General features: G+C 39.8%; 1 protein-coding gene across 1 annotated transcript; it reads right to left on the reverse strand.

The window, feature by feature from the left end:
• Nucleotides 1-2939: 2939 nt before the first annotated feature.
• Nucleotides 2940-16980, reverse strand: LOC113509358 (NADPH oxidase 5). Its single transcript, XM_052900824.1, has 19 exons — nucleotides 16775-16980; nucleotides 16066-16177; nucleotides 15198-15295; nucleotides 13931-14051; nucleotides 13386-13536; nucleotides 12996-13206; nucleotides 12609-12835; nucleotides 12046-12234; nucleotides 11029-11222; nucleotides 10321-10457; nucleotides 9593-9777; nucleotides 8994-9117; nucleotides 8247-8407; nucleotides 7403-7526; nucleotides 7027-7241; nucleotides 6370-6503; nucleotides 5631-5840; nucleotides 4686-4886; nucleotides 2940-3650 (listed from the first exon to the last, which is right to left on the reverse strand). The coding sequence occupies exons 1-19, from the start codon at nucleotides 16873-16875 to the stop codon at nucleotides 3453-3455; spliced, it is 3093 nt and encodes a 1030-aa protein (XP_052756784.1). The 5' UTR covers nucleotides 16876-16980; the 3' UTR covers nucleotides 2940-3452.
• Between the last annotated feature and the right edge of the window lie 1582 nt (nucleotides 16981-18562).

Below are 18562 nucleotides of genomic sequence, written 5' to 3' on the forward strand. Positions count from 1 at the left end.
TATTATATTCCATGGTAATAATTGGAACGAATGTTATTTGAACGTTGAGAGAGGTTTGGTTTTAGTTGCTACATGGTTAAACAAAAATTTACTGACAATAAATACTTTAAAAAACGAAATATGTATGCTTTTATAAAACTAAAGCTTCAAGGCCGTTCTCCGTTCCAGATATCAAGATACACATGTGTATGGCTATTACTCCTAGTGTTACAAATCCGATATACCATTCTAACACGTGCTCCTGTGACACTATTAAGAACTCTCCAACTGTAAAGTATCTAGGGATGGTATTAGATGAGAGACTTACTTTCAAGCAACACATTGACTATATGTCTGCCAGAGTAAGAAAACTTATTCCCACCATGAGAATCCTCAGAGACGTGATGGATCCATCCTTACTCCGAAATGTTTATGTCGCGCTGTGTCAGTCAGTACTTACTTATTGCATCCGAGTTTGGGGATCTACTGCTAAGATCATATTGCTGAAACTAGAAAGAGCTCAGCGTTCTATATTAAAGGTCATGTTCAAAAAAAAAAAAAAAAAAAGCCTTTTAGATATTCAACAGCTTCTTTATTTAATGACGCAAAGGTCTTAAGCGTTCGTAAACTGTATATTTTCAAAATTATAACTATTGGTCACAGCATAATCCAAAAGTCACTGAATAACCCTAAGGCTTCAAACAAGCGTTTTTACACTCTCCCTACACCTACTACTAAAACTAGTTTTGCCAGACGCTTCTCTTCTTGCATGATCCCATTCATATATAATAAATTTTGCAAAATTTACAATCTAAATAACTGTACCCTAAAAGAAACAAAATCAAAAGTAAGCGAACATCTGAAATCTATGAATTATGACGATACTGAAAATATGCTCTTGTTAAAGTTTGAAATATGGTCACATACATACAAAAAACACACACACACACACAAACACACACACACACACACACACACACACACACACACACACACACACACACACACACACACCACACACACACGCATGCACACACACTCATTCATAATACTTATTTATACATGTGTATTGGTGGTGAGAGAAAGAAAAATAAATAAATAAAATAATTGTATTATACAGATTAGTTACACAATTGTGAGTACTGCTAAAAAGCCTATGTTTAATATCTATATGCATGTATATGATAACACGAGTACTGCTTCCTACAGGACAGGCTCAGCCTAGTGTAGGAGGCAATGATAAATTCTGTGCTAATACAAACATACTTTGTTAAATAAATAAATAAATAAATAAATAAATAAATAAATATAAATAAATAATATATATATATATATATATATATATATATATATATATATATATATATATATATATATATATATATATATTGTAATCCAGACTGATGTTATTATGGTTTTATTATTGTCTACCAGAATGTAATGTAACGTTACATTGTCTGTTGTCTGCCGGCCCTGAGCACTTGTCATGACTACGTATCAGAGATTGCGCTGATTATGACATTAATGATAGATATGTTAATATCATGGACATGATAAGCGCGCGTCAGAAGCGTCTGCGTCACGCCGCGTCACAGAGCGTCGCTTTGCGTCACATTGTTACAATATCTATGTAAAGCAGTGACCGCAGGGCGTCGCGTTGATAACACGTATTCGCGATGACGGCGAATTATTTGGCGAATGAGGTCGGAGCGAGGCTGCGTCCTCGCGCGAGGCCGCGGCCGCGCCGTCCCGCGCGAGGACGTCCGCTGACCTTAAACTTGCGCCGATTGCCGCCGCGTGGCCTTTTTGCAAACTTCCGCATCGTGGATATCAGCGAAGATGTGCTCGTACCGGCCGCGCGGCGCGGCCTCGCTGCGTCACTCGTCACTAGCCGTCCGATCAGTATTTACGCACGTACAGCCGGCGGCGCTGTTTATTTACGTCGTGCAGTTATCGACGATAAATTATACCAATTATTGTTGGTACGGAAACTTGTTTTATACTATAATATGTTACACACGTGTATAAATATCAATAAATACTTTTTAGACAGTTATACGATCATGTTAAACAGTAATGCGTAATGTTCGCAGTAATTATAGATAGATAGATACTCTTTATTGTTTCCTCCAAAAGATTACAATAGTAAACTTATTATAAATATGAACTAAACTATATAATGAGAAAACAATGGGTGACCTTACCGCTAAGAGCGATCTCTTCCAGGCAACCTTTGGATGGAGAGGAGTAATTATAAACAATTTTATGGGAGGCACGATGAAAAATTCTGTTAGTTCTAAATATGAAAGATGGGATACATATAATAATATAAATATTATATATATAAATTAAATATTATATATATATATATATATATATATATATATATATATAATTCTCGTTGTGTTTTAGTCTGAAGAGTTAATGCTATACATATTTGATAGGGAAAGCGCTTCTGAGGAGTGGCGTTGTATGTTAGGAACTATGAATAGTGACTAGTTAGTAGAAAAAATAAGAAAAAAAAAAAATATATATATATATATATATAAATAAATAAAAATGAAACCAGTTTCTCAAACATACAAAATATATTTTATTTACATAATAATCACGTGATGGCACTCACTAACATAATATTCACCGGTCGATATAACTAATTAGACAATACAGTAACATATAATAACATTCATAACAACAGTATTATTACGAGTATATATGTATACAGGTTGATAATTTTGTTTGTTATTGCATCGTGTACAGTACAGTGGTAACTTATCATTGAAACTATCGACTGAGTTATAATAAACTTATAAGTATTTGTTAAAATCGTAATAATTATTGTTATAAAAAAAAAAAAAAAAAAAAAAAAAAAAAAAAAAAAAAAAAAAAAAAAAAAAAAAAAAAAAAAAAAAAAAAAAAAAAAAAAAAAAAAAAACAATATATATATATAGTAATTGTCATGTACATATGTAATTTATTTAAATGTAACAATATTAAATTATTTACATATACAATCATTTTTTGGACAATTTGACAATTATACATAAATGAACCGGATTACATTACCCACTTTCAGAAACATTTTTTTTTATGATAATAAATATGTACATGCATGGTGTATTAGTAGGGCCTAATTATGGAAATTACATGAAATCACACGCTCGTGGGTTTGTTGATGGTTTATGTTACACAATGGTGGCTAAACTATTAAAATGATATTGCCCGGGCGTAGCCACGGTCTGTAGTAGGTTATAAATAATTATTGTCAAAAATGACATTCTGATCATTTTAATATATATTTTAATGAATTACTGAAAACTTTTCGATGTGCGCGGAGCCAGTGAGCCAGCACACATATAATAGCTATAGGTAATCTGCGGGCGTAGCATTTCTATGTGTTCCATTTCGACGGCAAGGGGATACGTGGAGTGTGACGGACGGGCGTGCTCGACGGCGGTGCGGTGGGGAGGCGGTCAGAAGACCTCCTTGCGGAAGTGGAAGCCGAACTGGTCGCACTTGAGGCGCAGCGCGCGCGCCAGCTGCGGCGGCCCGCAGTAGAACACCGTCACCTTGCCCTTGCGCTGCTCCTGCAGCTGCTTGAACACCTTGTCCCAGTTGGGCCGGCCCGCGTTCGTGCGCGTTTTCAACCCCGTAATCAGGTCACGTTTCTCCTGGAAATATTAAGTGTTTCCATTATTGTATTGTATTGTACTGGCCATGTGGTCTCGACATAGAATAGGGCACCCCTTCCTATCTCATAAGTGTTGTAAGAGGCGGTTATAGTACATTACTGCAGCGGCCAGCAACTGAGGCATTGATAGACAAACGACAAAATGTGGGCCGAGGCGTAGACGAGGCACACTTACGTGAGTCCATCAATGCCTAGTTGTGGCCAAGGTTTGTATAGTACTATATTAGTAAAAAAAAAAAAAAAAAAAAAAAAAAAAAAAAAAAAAAAAAAAATAATAATAAATATATACCGTTTTTTTTTTTTTCAATATACAGCTTTCAACATTTGCAAGTCAGTTCGAAATTTAAATAAAATCTTTTATTAGTTACCTCCTTGGTAGCCATGTTTCGAAGTAAAGGATCATTCCATTTTTAAATTACAGGACAGATATGAGTTTACATAGTAATTTATTTGGCCGCAAAATACGACAGATATGGATTTTCATACAACTTTTGCCGGCCACTGCCCGCATGTATCTGGTCAGTATGGCAATTTTGATTTATCTCTAAGAAATCAAATATTGCTCACATTTCCAAGTATGTTTGAGAAAAAGTAACTTATGGTCAAGGGAAGGCAGCAGCGTCCCTCTTAATACATCACCAAAGGCCAACTGCGGTGCCAGTCCTCTTGCCCAACGTGCTAACTACTGGCAAAACTTCATTTATGGTGAAGGACTATGTTCAGTGAACAGTTAATGACCGATATAATAATAAAAAATCTGAAAAGCGTTTGTCTATCTGTAAGTTACCTACAGTCTACCTGTTAATACACTTTATGACATAGGATTTAATTGTATTTGATATAAATAATACCACAACTGTAATGACTTTCTCTACACAGTGATAATACTGTCAACCTGACAAATGTCAAGATTGACAGTATTATCACTCCAATGTGTGTGTGCGTGTGCGTGTATATGTGCGTGTGCGTATGCGTGTGCGTGTGAGTGTGTGTGTGTGCGCGCGTGTGGGTGTACCTTCTCGTGCAGCAGGTCGAGTGCGAGCTGCAGGCCGACGGCCTTCATGTCGGTGCGCTGTAGCGCGGACGTGATGTACATGTGCATGTCGAGGAAGCGCTCGGCGCCGCCCTGCTCCGCCTGCTCCATTTCCAGTTGTGACAGCAGCGACACGAACCACTCGAACGACCGCTGCTCGCGGTTTATCCAGAAAAAGTCCACCTGCAACGATATCGTTCGTACGCATTTGAAAACTAGATAACATCTCCATGCGGTGAGTTGCTGAGTAGCGGATTATAGGTAGATGTGTCACTGACTACTCCTTTACAACTCCAGGACACATCAGTGGAATAACCGAATTAAACTATGTATATACATAGCTGCAACGTGTCAAGGTCAGTGTGATAATAGTAGTGTTAGTTATGATGATGATGATGTAATATCGCGACTTGATCATGTGCAATGTTTGATGACATCATGAGTGAGATATGCATCCTATAAGCAAATATACACTGTCAAGTGATAGTAGTTATAGATCTCTGACAATAACTGTAATTTATTGTTACGTAATATGGTAAAGGAAAGGTGAGAAAAAAAAAATAAATAAATAAAATAAAAAAAAAAAAAAAAAAAAAAAAAAAAAAAAAAAGTCAGTCAAGTGCGAGTCCGGTTTGCGCAAACGAGGGTTTCGTACAAAATCATCAAGTTTATTTTACAGTTTTTGGATTTTTTCTGTACTTGTATATTGCTTCTTGTCAAATTTCATGACTTTATGTCAACGAGAAATTGGATTGGACTTGATACCTCCACGCGTTTTTAAGATAAAGGGTCTTGACGGACGGACGGAGGGGTAACGAAGAGATCCTATGAGGGTTCGGTTTTTTCCTTTTGAGGTACGGAACTCTAAACACGACTAAGATTATTTGAATATCTCTTGGGAGAGCAGGTGGAAGTGGGCGGCTGTACCTTGTTGAGGTTCATGTTGTGGTGCGGCAGGTCGTCGGCCCAGCGGTGGCTGCAGCGCGGGCAGACGCGGCGCGCGCTCCAGTAGCGGTACATGATGGCCTGCAGGATGGACGCGAACGGCGTCACGCCGATGCCGGCCGCCACCAGCGCCGCGTGCTGCGCCCGGAAGATGTGCGATGACGCCGCGCCGTACGGCCCGTCCAGGTAGATCTGATCACACCACACCAACGTCACTACTACTGCCTCTCCCCCTCACTAACTCATTAGCTTTTTACAGCTTACAACCAAGTGAGGAGACGAGACGAAAAAGAAGCTTGAATTGGGGGGAAAGATATTATTAGTAATGGGGTTTAACAGTTCCCATGCTAGCAGTATACTCTATAAGATCGAATTCCATGCGGTTCCCCTTGGAAACCATCGTGGTAAATTTTTGTTGCATTTGTCACAATGGGCTAACTGATCCGCTTTCGTCCTCACCTATCATCACTTACTAGTGCCCCGTCAGTATATATTTTTTATTTTACTTTGAAAGGGAAACATACAATACCTAAGACATATAAAATAGTACACACAACCATAACATAAATCAGTACAATTTCCACAATAATATATTGACAGGGTACCAGTAAGTCTAATAAGCAAGTAACTGACCAAAAAAAAAAAAAAAAAAAAAAAAAAAAAAAAAAAAAAAAAAAAAAAAAAAAAAAAAAAAAAAAAAAAAAAAGTTTAAATAGCTTACTTCCAAAGGTTTTCCGATAGGATAGTCGGCAAATTCTTCATCTATCGTCTGAGTAGGGCCGTCGACCTCCGGAGACGGCTTCTCCGCCTCTATGTCTTTATCAGGAGACAGACTCTTCGAAAGGCGTCTTCTAGCTGTCAATAACAATATATTGTGTTATTTTTATTAATTATATCTATCGTGTAGGTAAAAGTATAACGAAGGTGTCTAGAAATTCTTGATAAGAGAACACCAATCACGTGATATTAGTAGTGGAACGGAGTAGAAATATATTTATTGGCCGAAAAATATAAGTAAAACATTTACAGTTGATGAGCCAATTTTCTTTATTTTAATAGTTCGAAAAGAAAGCAATTGATTACTGGTAAAAAGGTTATCGAGTGGCGTCCCTGTAGAAATAGAAACAAATATTTGACGTAGTACTATGACGACGATTCGGTAAGACGGATGACGTATTACCGAATCAAGGATGCGGGTATTTACGGTCGTATTTTGAGGCGAATTGTGTTAGAGACTAATGTTCAGCAGTGGACAATGAATGTATTGAGTTATGAATGCGTCGATCGGTTCTCGATTGACTCGGACGCTGTCTATCGGCCAGAGTGGTGTGCGTGTGTGCGCGTGCGAGTGCGTGTGCGCATGTGCGAGGAGCGTCACCGAGCGTGAGTATGCTGTCGTTGCTGCGGCGGCGCTCGCAGTGCTCGTAGCTGGGCGTCTTGAAGGCGACGACGGCGGGCTTGTGGCGCATGTAGCGGAAGCTGTGCGCGAGCGCGCGGTTGTGCGGCGCGCCGCGCGAGGCCGCGCCGTGCGCGCGCTGCACCTCGCACGGCTCCAGCCGGCTCTCCGACTCCGAGCGCATGTAGTCGCGGAGCCTGCGCCGCCGACACAAACACACTGCACTCTCAGCTTATGAAAGACACTAATTTGCATTTACTAGTGGACTAGGTGGAACACTGTAATAAATGCGAAATGTAATACAGTGAAAAATTGTTCTCCATTGTAGTAGCGAGCAAGAAGCTGACAGAGAACGTACGCAATTTGTCGTTGTTTATAGGCGGAGTTGTTGTACACGTCGGGCATCGAGTGCGTCTTGTGGAAGCGCAGCGGCGTCAGCAACGACGAGCCGCGGAAGCCGCCCGTGACTGGTGCCAGCGTTTCTGGCAAATATAAAAGGGTGACCGAATTTATTGATTATCTTTTTTTTTTAATAATCTGCAAGGAAAAGTCTTTTTTTATACAACTTAGAATGGCAAACAAGCTGACGGCCCACCTGATGGAAAGTGATAACCGTCGCCTATAGACATGAGCAATACCATGGACATAAGAGACTGTATACTATTTCGCCCATGATACCGATGTTATTACTTTGTACCCTGTAAATTCACGCCATATCCCACCCTTCAAACGGAAACACAGCCATGCAAACACTACTGCTTCACGGTAGAAACACGTATGGGACAGAGGTACCCAAGCAATCGAGTCTATTGAAAATTAGATAACAAAAATTAATGGTATCTTATTTAGTTATAAAAAAAAAAAAAAAAAAAAAAAACACTAGTGTTTTGCTTTGGAATTACGGATATTAATGTAATATATGCGATAAAATTACAGAAAACACCCTTTTAGATATTTGATGTCTTACAAGAAGCTGACGACTCTATTGTGGATTTTGAACACTTTCTTATTTTTAAATGTTACATAATATGAGCATTATTTACAACATTTGTAAAAGATTTGGGGCAAATAAATATCAATGTTTTATGAGTATTATAAAGAAAGAAAATGAATACAAAATAAAGAAAGAAAATAGAAGGGATGAGATCTTTAATTTAGAATTGTTTCAGGACGAGGTAATATTATTCTGTATGTGTACTAACTTTTAATTTCCCCTTTAGCGGTGTCGGTGTCGCCTTCAAAGGCGTCGTTGGTGTGTCCGAGCGGCGCAAAGTCGACGGAGCGCTTCTTGTCGCTGCTGGTGGTGCTCCCGCGCTTGCTACGTCTGCTAGCGCCCGACATGCTGCGCCGTAGCGGGCTGTGGCTGTACAATAACTTTGTTAGTATGTTGTGATTGGTGCGACATCAATCGGGAACATGCACAGATATGCGTGTGTTGTGGATGTTCACACACAGTCACACACACACGCGTACGACAGCATGCAAGTAATAATGCACACACGGAAGCACACACACACACACACGGAAGCACGCACACACATACGGTCGCACGCACACACACACACACACATGCACGCACTCACACACATACGCACGCATACACACACACGCTCGCACTCACACATACACACATACACGCGCATACACAAGCACGCACACTCACTTACACACACACACATACACGTACGCGCACGCACGTGCACGCACGCACACACATTCACACGCACACACATACACGCACGCACACTCACACACACATACATGCACGCATTTGAACGCACACACGAATGCACACATGCACACGCGCGCACACACGCTCATATAGACATATTACATTGAAAATATTTGAATTCAGAACGTGGTATCGCATATTTATATACAGATTTTGCACTGCAACAAACAAAAATAGGTGTGGTAGGGTATTAAGTACCGAGTGATGGTGTACGTACTTGCGGTCGGCGGGCGCGACGGCGGCGGGCGGCGGCGCATGAAGGCGCGCGTGCTCACGCTCGAAATACGAGTACAGGCGGTTGGTCCACTCGCCCACACCGCGGATGTGCAGCCAGATATAGTCTGAATGGACGCAAACACGTAAAGATATATAATAAACATTACATATAAGTCGAGTTTATTAGTTATTATCATAATGAGGTTTTGCTGCAATCTGCCCCCGTTCAAAATAATTACTGTCAATTTTCGTTCATGATTTAGTGTTACGGTTCAGCTTGCTCCTTTTTCCGTCATTTATGCTTTACTGCTGAATGTAGTGCTTCTCTGTAAGTTGCTAGACAATACCTTAGCAAGCCTCAGATATCTGTAGATATATAAAATAAGCGACAGTGTCCCCTCTATCTAGTAATGGATATCATTACAGTGTGTTTGATGAAAACTGGGTTTTCATAGACAAGCTCAAATTATAAAAAAAAATCCAAGAAGTTCTTTATAATATATCATATGTGATCACGAAGAAAACAATTTATACATTAATTTTTAATTCTTTTGAGTTTGAAATTTGGTCGAGTATTTAAGTAGTGTAATTGAACAATACCTGGTTGATCAGGCGCGCTGCTGATGGTGAACGGGTGCCACTCGTATTTTGCGATAGCTGGTATATTAACAAACACATAATCGCCGGCGTGGAAGTCAAAAAGGGGCGGCCTCTTCACCACTAGGTGTGTCACCCGCGACGGCAGCAGTATACCGGAAGATATGTAGGTGTTGCCGCGCTCTGATCTGTGGCAACGTCTCTCTTAACTAGTGACACTCGTCTGCTGAAAAGTACTCCTAGTATCCATCGTCGACAGATATACCCGTAAATCATGCACTTTATAAAATACGATGTGACATGTTATGATTTCCCTTAAGTGTGAGTTGTTATTACTCAAGCCTAGAATAACTTCTGGACCCCGTAATTTCACCATCACATATTTTACAATATAAACTTGACTAAAAGACTCGTGCAGATGAAGTGAAATGAAATTTCCTGTATGTTCGTTATAGAAACAAAAACTACTTGTCGGATTTTAACGAAACTTGGTACAATTATTCTTCATACTCCTGGGTAGGTTATAGTATACTTTTCATCACGCTACGATCAATAGGAGCAGAGCAGTGAAGGGAAATGTTGGGAAAACGGGATAAGTTACTCCATTTTTAAGCTTCCGTCGCGTGTGCAGTCTTAATGGCCACTTTTTAAAATGTAAAAATGTCCACCCGTGCAAAGCCGGGACGGGCCACTAGTCAATAATAAAAATAACATTTAAATACGATACGCACTTTAACCAAGCGAGCCGAATGATCCTCTCTGCGACGTATATCGTGCCAGGCACCACAAACCACTTCCAAAAGTTGGGCCCGTGGAATATCAACAGCAGCCAGAACGGTACGTACAGCAAGTGAGTCCAGTAAAATACCTGTAACATGGTAACAGGACAAAAAGTTATATTCAAAGAATGAAAAGGCAATGATTGTAGTACGATTTAGTAACCGTAGTTGATTCATGATTTCTAATATTACACTCTACAATTTGAGTATGAAATAAAAGAAATAATTGTTCGGTCTGCATTTTTACTTGCGTAAAAATGTGGGGTATTGCAGTGACCTTGACATAAAATGGGTTACTTTTTTTTCCGTGAATGTAGTAAGAGGTAATGGTCGACATCGACACATCAAAGCTCAACTAAGGTTGCCATCCCGCCTGTCAAGCGTGGCAATTACTAAAAAAATCTATTAGATTTGGCTGTATTAGAATTAAAAATATTTATGGATAAGAAATAAGGATTGTTGTAAAAAAAAAGGGGTTTAGAAAAACACAGTAGGTACTATATACATATCAGTGTACAACAGACAGGATTAAAAAAAAAAATATATAACAAGTCGTCATGATAGCATGTTAACAGTAGTTTTATAGTCTATACTTTGAGTTGTGTTTAACAATGAGAGAATGAAGTGTATTTAAGTTTACGGAGTCGGTCAGTTGCTAACCTCGAAACTGCCTCCGCGTCGTATGAAGGGCTGACTGCACACATACATGACGAGGAGGATGACCAGTAGAGCGAAGCCGGTTGGGTTGGCGCAACCTGCCACCAGCCCAAACCTGCCTGGACGCTCAGTCAGCAACCATTCATACAGAGTGAAGTTCTTTGCGTTTATATTTGGGTCATTAACTACTATTAAACCTATAAGGAAACAAAGATTTATGCATTTATAATATGTAGTAATACGTATTAGCTCTTTATCATGACTTTGTTTGTATCAACAATAAATTCGATACTGTTATATCCTTGGTACTGCTCATGTCTATAGGCGATGGCTACTACTTTCCATCAGCCATCAGTGGGCCGTCAGCTTGTTTGCCATTCTAAGTTACAAAAAATTGAGTAGAGACTTTAGTTTCCCACTCTACATAGGTTTTATTGACTTCCGAAAGGCCTTTGGCATAGTAAATTTAGGTACAAACTATGGAACGTACTTAAAACTATGGGTACCTCCCCGCACTTGATTTGTCTAATACGTCAGCAGTATGTCGTTGGAACTGATTCGATAGTGTTAAAATAAAAAAAAAAAAAAAAATAAAAAAATCCATGTTCGACAGGATTACATTCTTTCGCGGCTATTGTTCAATACATATACAGAATGCATTATGAGACTAGTGTTTGACGAATGGGATAAAGACGTCTCGATTGAGGGTCGACAGGTGTCAGGTGTGTAACTTGAGATACGTTGATGATACTCTTCTTACGCAATCAGAGAAAGATACGGAATTATTTTTGAGACGCCTAGAGACTGTAAGCCTCTCCTTGATTCGAAATCATTAGAACAAAAACCATGATTGTGAACAGAGCTGAACATAATAAACTTGAAATAACGACTATATATATACTTTGGCTCCACAATTACAAATACTGGGGGATTTGAAGACAAAATAAGATGTGTTATTACAAGAAGAAGGTGGAGTAATCGATCGTAAACTTTAGTGTTACAGATACACGGTGAACTCACTGAAATTACACAGGTGCATGGCTGTGTGTAGAAGGCTGTAGAGCAAGATGAGCACGCCGGTGAGCTTGTGCAGGTAGATGTGGTGGTCGAGCGGCAGCAGCGCGCCCGCGCCGCGCACGCGCAGCTGCGTCATGCAGCGCCGCAGCATCAGCACCAACACCCACGCGCAGTTGAAGTTCAGGCACTGGCCTGCCGCCAATCAATGGCATTACGAACTTGTTACATATGACTTTATTTTTACCGATCGCAGTCACTTCGAAATCATGTTACGCGACATATTGGCGATTTATAAACCGTATTTAGATTGTTTTTTAAATGAAGCAGTGAGATTACTATGGTTCATTATCAAATCTAGAAATTTTATTTCAAATTATCTTTAATTACAAAATTATCAACAAAAACCATAAATCTCGATCCCATCTATTATTTCTTGTCCGATTTTGTTTACCGACCAATCACTTTAACAAAAAAATTTGTATGTTACACATAATCTTCGCCAAAATAAAATCTATTTCGATAATTTAGGCATTAATGGGCTATATAGATAAATAAAAGTCTCTCACCGCAAGCCCGAGCTAGCATCGTGAAGACGCCGGCGGACCAGTACTCCTGCAGCCTGCTGACGAAGAGGCCGACATTGACGAGCGTGAACAGCAACAGATAAATAAGGAACACGTAGTTGTTCTTGAAGTACGGCAGCGACAGCTGGTAAGGCTTCAGCTTCTGCAGCCGCTGCCTTACAGATATCCTTTCTGGCTCTGGTTTTGGCGGTATCAGCCACCGATCTATACTGTAACATGTACGTATATTGTATTTTATTTAACATGATTTATAACAGTATTATAATTTTATTTGTGTTCATGATCACATAAACGACTGTTACCAATGTTTATCAGGTGCGCCATCAGTTTGTTTATGATTTCAAGTAGCATTAAAAAGCCGATCCGTACCTGATGGAGAGGTTCTCGAGGAGCCCGTCGTGCTTGGTGAGCTGATGCCGCAGCGCCTCGTAGGTGATGGCGCCGCGCTGCTCGGTGTCCGCGTCTTCGAACATGGCGCGCGTCAGCTGCTGCAGCTGCTCATCGCTGAACTGCATGCCGTTCTCCTCCATGCACGCCCACATCACGTGCTGCAGCTCGCGCTGTTGGATTAGCCCGTCGCCTGGACACATGCATGTTTCTTTAAACATTTTTATTGTATATAAAAAAAAAAGAGAACAGTAGGAACAATCAACCACTTGATGGTAAGCGTGAATATTGTGAATTGACCGATATATTTTATGTATTCATTTGAACAGTTTGATGAACTTTTTTTTTTATATAAAGGGCACGTGAGCGCACCATCCATATCGTAGACCTCGAAGAGGAAGCGCATCTTGTCGTCGGGCGAGTGGCCGGCGAAGCGGTGCGCGGCCGCGATGAACTCCTGCAGCGAGATGGCGCCCGAGTTGTCCTCGTCGAAGATTTGGAACACGCGCTCCGTGAAGAATGACTGCGAAGCGTGCACACACCATCATGTCAATAATAATATTGTGTCCAACTACCTACGTGGTATCTACCTATACAGTATCCTTTCAACCGACAACAAAAAGGAAGAAATTAAATCTGTTATTATTTTTTTTTCAAAACTTTTAAAAGATTTTAGAAAAAAAATTTAAATGTCATAAACTAATGATAAATTTAAACTAAAAGGAACATAAGACTAGAATGAAGTGGGTTTTGTTAAAAGAATTAAATAAATAAATATATTTATTGGTTTCTGAAATTATTTAATTTATTATTTAAATTAATTTAATTCGGAGTTAGTAATAAGTGGAGCATGTTATTCATGTGAAGCTGCTTACAACTTGTCACCACTACGTTACACGTGTACACGGATCACTTACGTTTTTGGAGTCTACGATATTGCGGAACTGCTCCTTGGTGATCTCCTTTTGGTCGCCGACGGTCTGCCGGAACAGCTGCTCGAGCCGGTCCACGCTGTTCTTGTCGAATCCTGCCCGAGGTCTGTATTGTAACAATAACATAACATTTGGGACTAATATTATATAGCATTCTTTTTTATATAGAAAATGTATGATTGATTTAGTCCACTCGATGGTAAGCAGTTAACGCTGGCCATGAACGTATGGTTGATGCTGAGGCTCGTGCCTTGTTGATTCACATGATGATGAGTTACAGTCATTAGTAACTTTCTGTCATTATTGTTTATTAAATTGGAATGAAGCAGACTAGTTGCTTGATCGCAAATGTATCTGAGATAACGGAGGCACAGATATTGCCATTCAAAAATGGTCTCTTGTGTCTCCATAGAATACTATTGAGTTGGTGATGAAAAAGGATGAAGATGATGATTGCTTGGATTACAAGTATTGCAAGAATAATACGGCGATCTCCAATTGAAACGACATTCCGCGATGTATTATATGTATGTATATAAATGCTATTATATAGGGCAGGGATTGGCGACCGGTCGATCGCGACTACTAATCCAGTCTATCGTGGCGAGGCAAACAATATAATACGAGTATTTTGTAATCTAGCGGAAGATGCTCAGACGCAATGCTCACACTAAGAATATTTTTTTAATTTTACGCTTTCCCTGTTAATTAATTAAAATAATACTACAATATTGGGGGGAGTAGCGATTGTTAGTAATGCTGATTAGTAGCCCCGTCGCTAGCAATATACCCTGTCAGGTCGTGGTTTCCCCTGGAAACCATCGTGCTTGATTTATTGTTAGATTCATCACGGTAGGCTAACTGACTTGCTTCATCCTCACCTATCATCCCTCACTGGTGCCCCGCCGGTGTATGCCGATAGCGCAGGCGGGGTTACCATTGCATTATCATTCATTAAAAAAAAAAATACTAGAATACTACATAATTGTGTAGTGAACTATGTTGTTTCATTTGTGATTTCAAAAAGTATGTAATTGATAGATCGCAAAGGGTTTCGTCAGTAAACAGTAGATCTCGAGTGTAGTCAAGTGGATGACCTGGTGGTATACGGACAGTTCGTTTATTTAAATCCATTATTAGGTTCTGCGTGGATATTCATGTGTGACATCCCGTATGGTACGCACGGGACTGTGGTGCAAACTATCCATGGACCATCCCGCATCCAGTGTCGATACTGTGTGAATGTAGTTACCTGCTGCTGGTGACGGCCGACAGAAACTCCATGATCTCGTCCGCAGTCACGTAACCGTCGCCGTCCGCGTCCACAACTTTCAGTAGCTTGTTTGTTACCTACAATAATGAAATGAGTTCTAATGAGTACGTACTGGTATATATCATCAGTAATGTGATAGTTCAAGTACGTCAGCAGTATCGTAGGTAACATGTGTACCATATGAAGTAATACGGTGAGCAGAGATCACACCAAGTGTTGCTAAGTATCTAGATATTGGACACATTCAATTGTTTATTGAACTTTAATACACCAGCGGGAGACTTTGTACAAAAGTCGTTTGCTTGGCCACCTCTGTGTCATAGACATGAGTGTCTATAGGCGACGGTTACCACTTTACATCAGCTTGTTTGCCATTCTAAGTTGTATAAAAAAAAAATAATAATACATGTACAATACCATATGACGTTATCTGCCACACAAGCGTAGATAGGAATGACAGAAAGTATAATTAAAGTAATGGTGTAATTGAATAGGCAAGTGTAACAGAAAAATATAGGGTATTTATATATCACATATGGGCCGTGTGGTCCCGGCATAGAATAGGTCACGCCTTCCTTTCACGCAGGTGTCGTAAGAGGCGACTAAAGGGAGGCGAAGAATGGGCAACAGCATCCTTCTTAAAAAAAAATCTCGAAAACCTGATTGTGGTTGCCAATCCGCTTGCCAAGCGTGGCAACTACTGGCAAAACCTCCCAAGGGGGAGTCTTATGGTCAGTAGTGGACTGATATGATGATGATGATGATATGCCACATGTGATACACATGATCCTCAATCAGCCATGTCTTTGTTAAGCCGCAACTGTCAGCCAGCGAGGTGAGTACGTACCACTTTGTTCTGCAGCACGGTGCGGAAGGTCCGCGGCGTGACGTGCCCGTGGCCGCACACCACGTACGCCACGCTCTCCACCTGCTCCACGAAGTCCAGCTGCTTGTCATCGCTGCACACCAACACAATCAACACAAGTTACACATAACATACACACACATACACACATTTAGAAATAGTAATCATATATACATCATAAGTGCATTGATAAAACATAGTGTGTGCATGAAGACGAGAGAAATTTTATGAGTACACAATTTACCCTTACTTTGCCGCGTTTGTTCAGATTTTTAGGTCGGAGATACAAGCCTTGACACATACATTATTATACTATAATAAAGGGATCCTAATAATATAATACACGGTCGTGTGGTCCCGGCATAGAATAGACCATTTCTTTCTTTCCCGTGGGTGTCGTAAGAGACATAAGGGAGGGCGAGGGATTGGTAGCAGCATCCCTCTTAAAACATCTCCAAAGCCTAAATGCGGTTGCCAACCCGCCTGCCAAGCGTGGCAATTACTGGCAAAACCCCCCCTAAGTATGATTTGAGAATCTACTTTTAGAGGTCCCTTAAAAAAATAGAATATGTAATTAGTTAGATAAATTAGAGCAAATCACGGAAACTATATCATTACTTGACCTAATATTTAATAAAAAAAATATTTTAGTATTTCACAACTTTAGTTGATAGACCTTAACACGACTTACGTGAGACGCTGCTTGAGGAACTCGAGCCAGTCGTCCTGCACCAGGTACTCCTTTCTGTCCACGTCAAATAACCTGAAGATCCTCTCCAGCAAGTCCTGCATAAACACAACGAGCACTGGTGAAAAAAAAACAACACTTGATTTGCGCTAAACACAACACTTTTAAGTCCAATATGGAGGGCAGCCGTTGTGTGCACGGAATTATTGTCTACCCGCGTAATAAGGATATTTTTGTTTATGTTGGTAAACAAATGTAATGCAGGTATGGTACAATTTAACGACATATGCTCAATCTTGCTGGTTACTCTGTTTGACTCATAGATTGTTAGTTGCTCTTTTATTACAGTTAATTGTATGATATAGTAATATTTTTTGTATTTATTTTTGTATATATTTATTATGTGTATATATTTGTTTATTTAATATATTATATGTATGTTTATATTAGTCTAATTATATGTTTATAATATATGAATATAAAAGTATTGCTTTATTTTTCCTCTATTCAATAATGCACCGCCTACTTATTTCTCTGTGCGCCCAATGGTTGACTGGTAGAGAACACCGTCCGGTGTTCATTCCGCCAAATGTACATAGAATTTTACTGTTAGTTAAAGTTTAAATAAATAAATATGCGATGAACAAGTATTTAGCTTGAAAGTGTTGATATATTTTATATACCTAATAAAAAAGTCACTTCAAGTTATTTATTAATGCTAGCAACAAAATTAGAAGTAGAATTTAATTATTATTGTAAATTGCAACAATTAGCGTAATTTAATATGCACAATTAATTTTAAAGTTATTATCCGTTCGCTACTGAACACAGACCTCCCTCATACACTGTCATTAAGAACGATCCTGGGCCACCTGCATCCACCGAGTCCTCGCAATGCATTTGAAGTCGTCACTCCATCCAGTGGAGAGTCGTGCTACACTGCGTTTTCCAGTACGGGGTCGCCACTCAAGAAACTTTTTCCCCTATCGGTTGTCGGTTCTTCGAACTATGCGACAAGCCCATTGCCACTTTAGCTTACTTATCCTTCTAATATATAAATTCTAATATCTAAAATAGGGGGAAAGGGATTGTTAGTAATGAGGTCTAACTGACCCATTGCTAGCAATACACTTAACTAGGTTGACTTCCACGTGGTTCCCCTTTAAAATAAACGTGGTTAATTTTAGCTGAATTCGTCACGATGGGCTAAGTGACCTGTTTTCATCGTCACCTATCACCGCTCACTGGTGCCTCTCCACCGTATACCGATAGATTCCATTATCACCCATTAAAAATATCTAAAATAAGGGGGCTGGGGGTAAGGATTGTTAGTTATATGGAGTACCAGTCCTATGGCTAGCAATATACCCTGGCAGGTCGACCTCCATGTGGTCCCCCCTGTAAACCATCGTGCTGAATTCCAGGTGTTTTCATCATGATGGGCTAACTGGCCTGCCCTTTCATTCTCACTTATGCTCCGCCAGCATATATCGTTAGCGCAGGCGGGGTTACCATCCATTATTATCCTAAAAAAATCTAAAATAAGGGTTATTGCACATTATGTTTTACCCCTGGTTATTAAACAACGTAGGCGCTGTCAATTTTAATATTCTCAACTTGAGTGTTGACATTAAATATTTTAATATAAGTAATTACGCAGTATCATTTTAAAGATGTGAGAGCACGTGAGGGATCGGGTAATGAGTTGATGACACAGCTTATTGTATCAATTTGTCTTTCCACTCGCGTGGAGTGGAGATGTTATCATGTGCATATGAACGTCGGCGGGTG

The sequence above is a fragment of the Galleria mellonella genome, unplaced genomic scaffold (genome assembly GCF_026898425.1).
Source record: "Galleria mellonella isolate WM207_F2 unplaced genomic scaffold, CSIRO_AGI_GalMel_v1 utg6957, whole genome shotgun sequence".
NCBI lineage: Eukaryota > Metazoa > Arthropoda > Insecta > Lepidoptera > Pyralidae > Galleria > Galleria mellonella.